This window comes from Cuculus canorus, chromosome 1, assembly GCF_017976375.1.
Source record: "Cuculus canorus isolate bCucCan1 chromosome 1, bCucCan1.pri, whole genome shotgun sequence".
Classification (NCBI taxonomy): domain Eukaryota; kingdom Metazoa; phylum Chordata; class Aves; order Cuculiformes; family Cuculidae; genus Cuculus; species Cuculus canorus.
In genome coordinates this window covers 125,386,538-125,395,225 of record NC_071401.1, presented here as the reverse complement: position 1 = coordinate 125,395,225, position 8,688 = coordinate 125,386,538, and the positions used below count along the sequence as shown (strand labels likewise).

General features: G+C 50.9%; 1 protein-coding gene across 1 annotated transcript; it reads left to right on the top strand.

The window, feature by feature from the left end:
- The first annotated feature begins 360 nt into the window (after positions 1–360).
- NOP2 (NOP2 nucleolar protein) lies at positions 361–8,476 on the top strand. Its single transcript, XM_054056426.1, has 16 exons — positions 361–531; positions 606–651; positions 729–796; positions 2,859–3,124; positions 3,415–3,458; positions 3,625–3,797; positions 4,558–4,757; positions 4,859–4,948; positions 5,028–5,115; positions 5,208–5,348; positions 5,538–5,677; positions 5,937–6,026; positions 6,313–6,435; positions 6,517–6,614; positions 6,712–6,842; positions 6,952–8,476. The coding sequence occupies exons 1-16, from the start codon at positions 426–428 to the stop codon at positions 7,203–7,205; spliced, it is 2,058 nt and encodes a 685-aa protein (XP_053912401.1). The 5' UTR covers positions 361–425; the 3' UTR covers positions 7,206–8,476.
- Positions 8,477–8,688: the final 212 nt, after the last annotated feature.

Sequence of the window (8,688 nt, the reverse complement as noted above, 5' to 3'; positions counted from 1 at the left end):
CCCCCAAGTAGAGACACCAAGGGGAGGCGGTGCAGGGGCGAAGCCTCGTCGAGCCAATCAGCGCTGCGGAGTGGCGGTTCTGGCCAATGGGAGGCGGCGACGGGCGGGGCCAGTCCGAGCCGCTCAGCGCTGTCCAATGGGAGGTGGCAGTGGGCGGGGCTAGGATGAGCCAATCAGCTCTGCGCTGGCCAACGGAAGGCGGCGGTGGGCGGGACCAGGCGAACCGCTTAGCCCTGCGGAGCGGCGGCACTGTCCAATGGGAAGCGGCGGTGAGCGTGGCCTAGTTGAGCCAATCAGCGCTGCGGAGCGGCAGCACTGGCCAATGGGAGGTGTCGGTGGGCGTGGCCAGGCACTGCGCATGCGCGGCCTTCAGTGGGGGGTCACACGTGTCTCAGCGGCTCCGGTAGTGGTGTGTAGTCTTTACTATGGGGCGTAAGTTGGATCCCACCAGGAAGGAAAAGCGCGGCCCCGGTCGCAAGGCCCGCAAGCAGCGAGGGGCCGAGGTGGAGTTGGCCCGCTTCCTGCCGCCAGGTGAGCTCGGCGCGGCGCGGCCTCGCGGTGCCGCTGGTGCGACCCTCTGCTGACCGCTGCCTCTCTCCCCGCAGAGCCCGAGGCCGGCAGGAAGAAGCTCTCCAGTCACGGGAGGAGGAGGTGAGGGGGTACCCCAGGGGTGCGGGGCCGGGGAGGAGCCCGGCCGGGACTGACTGCCGCTCCCCTTTCCCATTCAGGGCTGCGAAGAGGCGTCTGGCGGCGGGGAGGAGCCCGGCCACGGGAGGCGGCGGGCGGGGACCAGAGAGTGAGTTGGGGGGGTGGTGGGGGGGGGGTGTTGGTGACAGGGGGGGTGCAGGGCTGTGGAGGAGGGAGGGGACCGGGTGGAGGTAGGGGTGGGTTTCAGGGGAGGGAGCTGGGCTGGGGGCAGCCCTGCCGCTGATACTGAAAATGCTGATACATAAACTCTTTAACAGTTGTTCTGGAGTTTTAGAACACAAATATCCTTTATCAGGGCTGGGCAACACGAGGAGCCATCTCCATCCATCGTGTGCAGCCAGACAGGAGCTGGGACAGATTTCCCACTGACAGGCATGTGGATAGATTCCCCCAGAAATCTTACGCATGTTCTCTTCCTTTCCAAGGGCTCATTTTAATGTTATTATGAACTTCACAACAGCCAAATGTCTTGCTGATTTGGAGCTCTGGAGCCAGCTCTGCCTGACCTTGCGTTTGAGCCAGGGAAAGGCTGCAGACAGAGGGGATTGCAGAGGAAGAGACACCTGTTCAGCACAGACCACACTGAGCACAAGGCATTATCAGCTCCAGAGGATGAGTGGTGTCTGGAGAAACACTGCTTGAAAGAAAACACGCTCTCAGAGGGACATTCTATCTGATTTTAAAAGAACACAGTTACTTAGATGAAACTTATCTCTGCTTTAGCTTAAATCAAAAATATTCCATATTTTGTAGTAGTAACTGCTTCTTGTATCCCCTCTTGGGACACACCTCTGCCACCATCCAGCACCAGCCTCTTTTATGGCATTTCATTAATTTAACTGTGGTTTTTTGCCTATTTCTGGTCCCCATCGTACCAGGCAGCAGCGCTGTCTGAAGAACAAACTGGTAAAAGGTCTCTCCTCCACACGTTTGAGCTGCTTCTGAGTCAAGGTTCTTGCAGCAGGCTGGATGGCTGAGTCTTCCCAGCTTGCTGTGTTGTGTCCTGCATAGCCTCAGAAGCTGTCACCGTAGGAAGAAAGAAAGATAGGCAATGATTTGGGAAGGAAGGTACTGTAATGCCACTACAAGGATATTGAGGCACTGGAGAGGTGGGCAGTGAAGCTGGTGAAGGGTCTGGAGCATGGGGATTATAAGGAGAGGCTGAGGGAACTGTCTGCAGGCTTAGGGAAGAGTAGCTGGAAAGCTGTCTGGCAGAAAAGGATCTGGGGGTTGCTGGTTGACAGCTGACTGAACATGAGCCAGCAGTGGCCTGGGTGATCAAGAAGACCCAACAGCATCCTGGCCTGCATCAGAAACAGTGCAGCCAGCAGGAGCGCAGTAGTCATCCTGCCCCTGACATGGGACAGTTGATGGATGCACTGGTGAGGCTGCATCTTGAATACTGTGTTTGGTTTTGGGCCCCTCACTACAAAGACATTGAGGTCCTGGAGCGTGTCCAGAGGAGGGCAGTGATGCTGGTGATGGGACTGGAGCACAGGGGTTGTGAGGAGCAACTGAGGGAACTGGGGTTCTTTAGCTTGGAGAAGAGGAGGCTGAGGGGAGACCTTTTCAGTGTCTACAACTACCTTAAAGAAGATTGCAGAGAAGTGGGTGCTGATCTCTTCTTCCAAGTAACAAATGATAGGATCTGAAGAAATGGCCTCAAGTTGCACCAGGGGAGGTTTATATTGGATATTAGGAAGAAGTTCTTCACTGAAAAGGGTTCTTGGACACTGGTGCAGGCTTCCCAGGAAGGTGGTGGAGTCTCCATCCCCGGAGGTGTTTAAGAAATGGGTAGGTGAGGTGCTCAGGCGTCTGGTTTAGTAGTAGACAGGTACAGTTGGACTCCGTTGTCTCAAAAGGTCTTTTCCAACCAAACGATTCTATGATTCTATGTCAGAGCAAATACCTTAAGGATTTTATAGCTGTGGTTTTTTTCTTAGGTAGTTTTGGTTAGATCTCTTTAAATTTTCATTGGGGTGAGGTAAGAATAGGCCCTTGCTTATGAATGAGAAAACCAACATAGAGAGAAAGCAGTCCTTTGGTCAAGGCAGCTCAGGACTAGGATGAAGGCCTGTTTTGGATAACGACTGTAAAAACAGGGCAGCTGAGAAAAATGCCTAATTTTTAACTGCTTCTTCTGCCTGTAGTTAAAGAGCAGGTGTCCCCGCAGAAGCAAAAACCTGCCGTAAAGACAGCAGGACAAACCCCTCACCGCCAGTCTGGCTTCAGTGATGACAATTCAAAATGGCTGGCTCCAGCCAAAGCCAAGAAAACCCCATCTAAAGGAAACAACATGGAGTTATCCAGCGATGGTGAGGTGGAAGAGAGCATCTGGGAGATGGAGGAGGAGGAAGATGGGAGCAGCGAGGAGATGGTAGATGATTATGGTGCCTCATCATCAGAGGAAGAAGAGGTAGGAGCTTTTTGCCCTTAATTACGCAAGAAGCACTTGACTTTGCTGGCTGAAAGGAGCCATCATGCCTGGGGAAAAGTTTAATTTCACTGGGGGGTGGATGGTAAGGTAGCAGAGAGCTTTCCCGTTCCCTGTACAAAAATAATTTCAAGTTTAGCAACTGATTCCAGCATAGCATTCAGTGCTTTTTTTCATTTCCTGTTTTAAACAGAGCAGATAAATTTCACATGTGTCAGGGAGTAAGAGGGCACCTGGGGATATTGTTTGATTAATCTCTTGTCTCTGTTTAGTTGCTGCCTATTGAAAAAGCTGCCCTGAAGCAGAAGGCTGACAGGTGAGTATTTAAGAACATTGCCAGTCCTCAGAGTCTTTCGTGGTTAGATGAGGAGCCTGTGTTGTTCATTCTTCTGTCCTCGCTGCCATCTGAGGAATGGTAGTTGTGAAGTGCCTGTGTGATGCTGTTCTTGGCTAAAAAAATACGTCCTGCTCTTCGTCCTTAGGGGAGGCCTCAGTGAAGATGACAGTGAGGAGGAGGAGGAGGAGAAAGAAGCAGCAGAGGAAGCAAGAACGCAGAAAATGGGACAGAAGGAAGAAGAGAGCCCAGATCTGCAGCTCAACCTGGATATAGACGAACAATTTAAACTGCCAACTAATGAACAGATTGAGAGAGAGGATATCCTTTTTATCTGTAACAACCATAAGCTGTCTGCATGCAGCAGCACAGGGCCTGGATTACCATCAAAAAGCTTCATTTGGACTTTACCATGAGTGTTGCTTAGCGAGAGTATTTTGTGCATGACAAGGTGTAGATGAGTTGCCCCCAATTAATAGTGTACAATGCTGTGCTTGTGTTACACCCTGTACAGCACTTGGAGCCTGCTTCGGTTTCCTTTCTCATCCTAAGTGCACGTGGATATGTTATCACAGTTTATTCCTCTGTAACCTGTGTTTGTCTAACCCTTTCCTGGAGCGTCTGATGACAGTTGATTCCAGCATCTGAAATGCTTGTTCTTGGGCTTTGGTGATTTTATTTTTCTGCTCCCCAGTACAATTTAATCCTTTCTTCTCTCACATTATCCTTTGTACCCTTTAGTTAGTCTGGGGAAACTTTTAGTCTCCTTTCATGATACAGGTAATGTTTTCAATATTGAAAGATTTTTTTTGTTGTCTTCTTTTTCCCATTTTTTTCCGTTTACCTAAAGTAACGAACCAAATGTTTTTAAATACCTCATAGCTCCTGCCTTAAGAACTTTTTTGTCTGGTTCCATCCTTTGATTCGCCTCTCTGCTGAGCTCTGATGAAAGCGTACTCCAGCAAGGCCCTTCTGGTTTGGGTGCTGTTGTGATGCATAAGTCTTGCATGACCAGTTGTGCATATAAAGAGCCTGTGTGTGAGTTTTGTGGCTGTTCGTGATTCCTTAATGGTCTTTCTACCTGTGGAGCCACCTGACCTGCACATCATTCACCAGCGCATCAAGGGCAACATGGAGGTGCTGCAGGACTTTGCGGTGAAGCGGGAGGAAGGACGCACACGACAGGAGTACCTCGCGTTGTTGCGCCGGGACATGGCTGCCTACTATTCCTACAGTGACTTCTTGCTCTTGAAGCTCATGGACATCTTCCCGCTCCCCGAGGTAGATCGTGCTCTCTACATTTCTTTGTTGACTGATGAGGATTTTGCTGCCTCCTTGGATCTTTGTTTTTATCTCTGTTCTCTGTCCCTTTATTCATCCAGCTGATAAACTTCCTGGAAGCCAATGAGGTTCCCCGCCCTGTGACCATTCGCACCAACACACTGAAGACACGTCGACGGGACCTGGCGCAGGTGAGCAGAAACCCGTGGTTGTCTCCTGCTCTGCCTGTCACACAGGGTGGTGTCTCAGTCCTGTCTCCTTTTCTTGCAGGCTCTAATCAACCGTGGTGTGAATCTCGACCCCTTGGGGAAGTGGTCGAAAACAGGACTTGTTATTTATGACTCCTCCGTGCCAATCGGTGAGATTACCCTTCTGTCGTAGGGCTGAGCTGACCCACTTTTGAGTCCCTTTCTTTCATGTGTTGTCTTTTGTTCTGCCTTCCCTGCCCAGGTGCCACCCCCGAGTACCTGGCTGGGCACTACATGTTGCAAGGAGCCTCTAGTCTCCTCCCTGTTATGGCTCTGGCTCCACAGGAGAATGAACGTATCCTGGATATGTGCTGTGCCCCAGGAGGCAAGACCAGCTACATAGGTACCACCCTGGAGCCTCAGGTGGGAGGCTTGGGAGGGATGCTCTGCGCAATGATAAGTTTCTGCTGGTCTATACGGAAAGTGGGAATGGAGTGGGACTGCACTGGAGGAGAGGAGGGGGGGGCTGTCCCTATGGGCGAAGGCATGAGAGGTTTTCAGCCCCTTGCTGTTGTGTTTTGCTCTCTGGCAGCTCAGCTTATGAAGAACACAGGTGTGATCTTGGCCAATGACAGCAATGCCGAGCGACTGCGTAGTGTGGTAGGGAACTTGCATCGACTGGGAGTCACCAATGCTGTAGTGAGTAACTGCGATGGACGCCAGTTCCCCAAGGTATGTTGGTGCCTGCTCTGAGGTGTCCTTATCATGCTTACCTAGTGCTGCTCTACTGTCCCTTTAGTAAAACGGTGTTCTCTGAAGCCGCTTGTTAGAGGAGGGTGAGCAGAACTTTTGGGAAGTGTTGGTTTGGAGACAGGGAGGTGAACAGGGAGGAGTGAGGGCTACCTTCCCAGTCTTCTGGTTCCACTTCTAGTCTTGGTCTTGTTCTGAGGCCCACCTGTGAGAGTGACTCCAGGTGTACCTCTGCCCATAGGTGCTTGGTGGGTTCGACCGTGTTTTGCTTGATGCTCCTTGTAGTGGAACAGGCGTCATTTCCAAGGATCCTGCTGTCAAAACCAACAAGGTGAGTGACCAGTGAAGAAACAAGGTGAGGACTATGGTATGAGTCAGGGGAGGAGGGACTTTGGGGCAGCTTCGTCCTTGAGAGACGTCTGCAATAGGGAGGCTGATTTTCCTTCTCTTTTCTATTCCGTGCATTGCATTAGAGCTAGGGGGTTTTGACATTGGTTCTGCAAAAGGCTCTAGAATCTTGTACATCTCATGTTCCTTTGCTGTTGTGTTATCCCTTCAGCCACAATAGACGCCTGCCATGCTTCCCTGTGCCTCTAGCATCCTAACCTATTTTGCAGGATGAGAAAGACATTCTACGCTGTGCTCACCTGCAGAAGGAGCTGATTCTCAATGCTATAGATTCAGTCAATGCTGCCTCGGAGACGGGAGGCTACATTGTCTACTGCACTTGCTCTGTCATGGTGAGTCCCCTCCATGCTCTGCTATGGTCATCTGCTCAGGGGACTGGTGAGCCTTGGATCCTAATGCTTAGTCTCTGGCAGGTGGAGGAGAATGAGTGGGTTGTAGATTATGCCCTGAAGAAACGCAACGTTCGTTTGGTGGACACAGGCCTGGACTTTGGCAAGGAAGGCTTCACCAGGTGTGTGCCGGCTCATAAGCTGTGCAGGGGGCTGTTCCTTGGTTGCCAGGTTTGAGCAGAGGCATCCTATCACATCTCACCCCACTTCCTCCTCCAGGTTCAAGGATCGTCGCTTCCACCCCTCCCTCAAGTCTACACGGCGTTTCTATCCTCACACACACAATATGGATGGGTTCTTCATTGCCAAGTTGAAGAAATTCTCTAATGCCATCCCCCAGGCACAGAAAGGTAACCTAGTACTGGAGCTCTGCTAGCTGCATGGACCTGCTTTCAAAGGCTCCTTGCCCTGTAGAAACCACACAGATTATTCCTACAGCACCTTTCTCTCTTATTTCAGATGAAGAACCTGCTGTGGTTGCAGCAACTCCGTCCACTGTCCCCAATACTGTCATGGAGCCACAGCCAAAAAAGAAGAAACTTGAGGGATCAAAAGTTGACAAAGAGCAGAAACCACCACAGCCTGCTTTGAAGAAGAGACATACATTGCAAGCACAGAGGAGACCCTTGAAGACTGGCCGGCCTTCTGCCAAAACAATGCGTCCTCAGGTCCCTGGCAGGAAAAAGCATAGAGTGAAACAGAAGGGACAGTGAGAGGAACTGTTTTTTGAGATGTTGGTCCCCTCCTTGGAGAACAAAGGCCAGGGGCTCCATGTGCACTACCTGGTCTTTTCCTGCTCTGTGCAGATAACCTCTGCATCAAGGACTGATGCACTGACCCATTAAAAGTTTTATACTCTTGCTCAGGTCGTGTCCTTTTTCCTCAAACACAGAATACAGAATTCTGCCGTGTCCCCTCACTCCTCTGTAACAGAAGCTGTCCATCCATCTTGTAGTCCCATATGGTGCTCTGTCTCTTCTTATGCTCAGCAGCCCAGATGGTTGTGAAGAAGCAGTGGGAGCTGAAATCCTGGCTGCCTGGATGAAGGCTGTATGGTGTGGTGCCTGTCAGCAGTTTCACCAGGGCAGGGCTGGAGCTCCTAGGCCAGTGGTCTTGTGCTGATCCCTAGTTCCTTGTCACCTTGTGCTGGTCCACTTTGCTGTTGTTGATTGTCCCTGTTTCACCTTTGTGCTGGTCCGCAGCAGCCTCTTGGCTCTTGCCCTCCCAGACTCGAGCAGGGATTGCTGCTGGTCCTGTACAATCACCTCTCTTTTTGTTTGCCTAGATGTGGTAGCTTTTCTTTGACGTACAACAAGCGGTGGTCCGGATTGTTACTATTTAATTGTCAGCCTGTGTCCCTTTCTCTTGTTTGTTGTTCAGGACAGCTGAATGCAACGGGAATCCTTCCTGTCCTGGTCTGCTGCATCTGACCCCAGGCTTAGTGGCAAGGCCAAGTGTGAGCTCCACAAACTCCCTTGGACACGTGCACACACACTATAGATGCAACCAGACGCAGCTGGATTGGCAGAAACTCGAGAAAAGTGCTGTGTCGGGTGCTCAGGAAAACACAAATGGCACTTGTGAAACCTGAGCTGCAAAAAGACCTAATCTTGCTCTTCCTGGCCCATCAAACCAATGGACTGTGTGCATGCACTAGCATGGATTGCTTGTAGCTGATCCTCAGAGTTGGGGTCTGTCTGGTATCTGGCTCTTGGACCTCTTATCTGCCTTAAAGGCTGCTCCAGCTTGCAGTTTGCTAGCGGGTCACAGCTGCACGCACATGCAGAGGAAACGGATAGGATTAGTTTAATATGAGGTCAGGACAGATGGTGGTAATTGGGCGCAGGGCTCAGCCTGAGAGGCATGCTGACTAGCAGCCACTCTTGATGGGTCCCTTATTTTCCTCCTCTCCATTTCGTATGCTCACGTCCTGATCTAGATTGGTGCTTTCCTCCCCCTAAACATCCCATAGTGAGTTTTGCTTCCATAATCTTCCTTAAAACATCGCATGGTAAACTTTACACAGTCCTATAATTCCCCTCAAACATCCCATAATAAAGTTGCTCTTTCCCATAAAGCCCACAATGCTGCTTTCTTATCAGTTGTAAGAATTTTGGCTGAAGCTCTTCAAGATTGCGCTTGAGTTGTTTCTGTAATGATTCAATCTGTCAGCGTCTCGGGAGTCCTGGTCTTCGT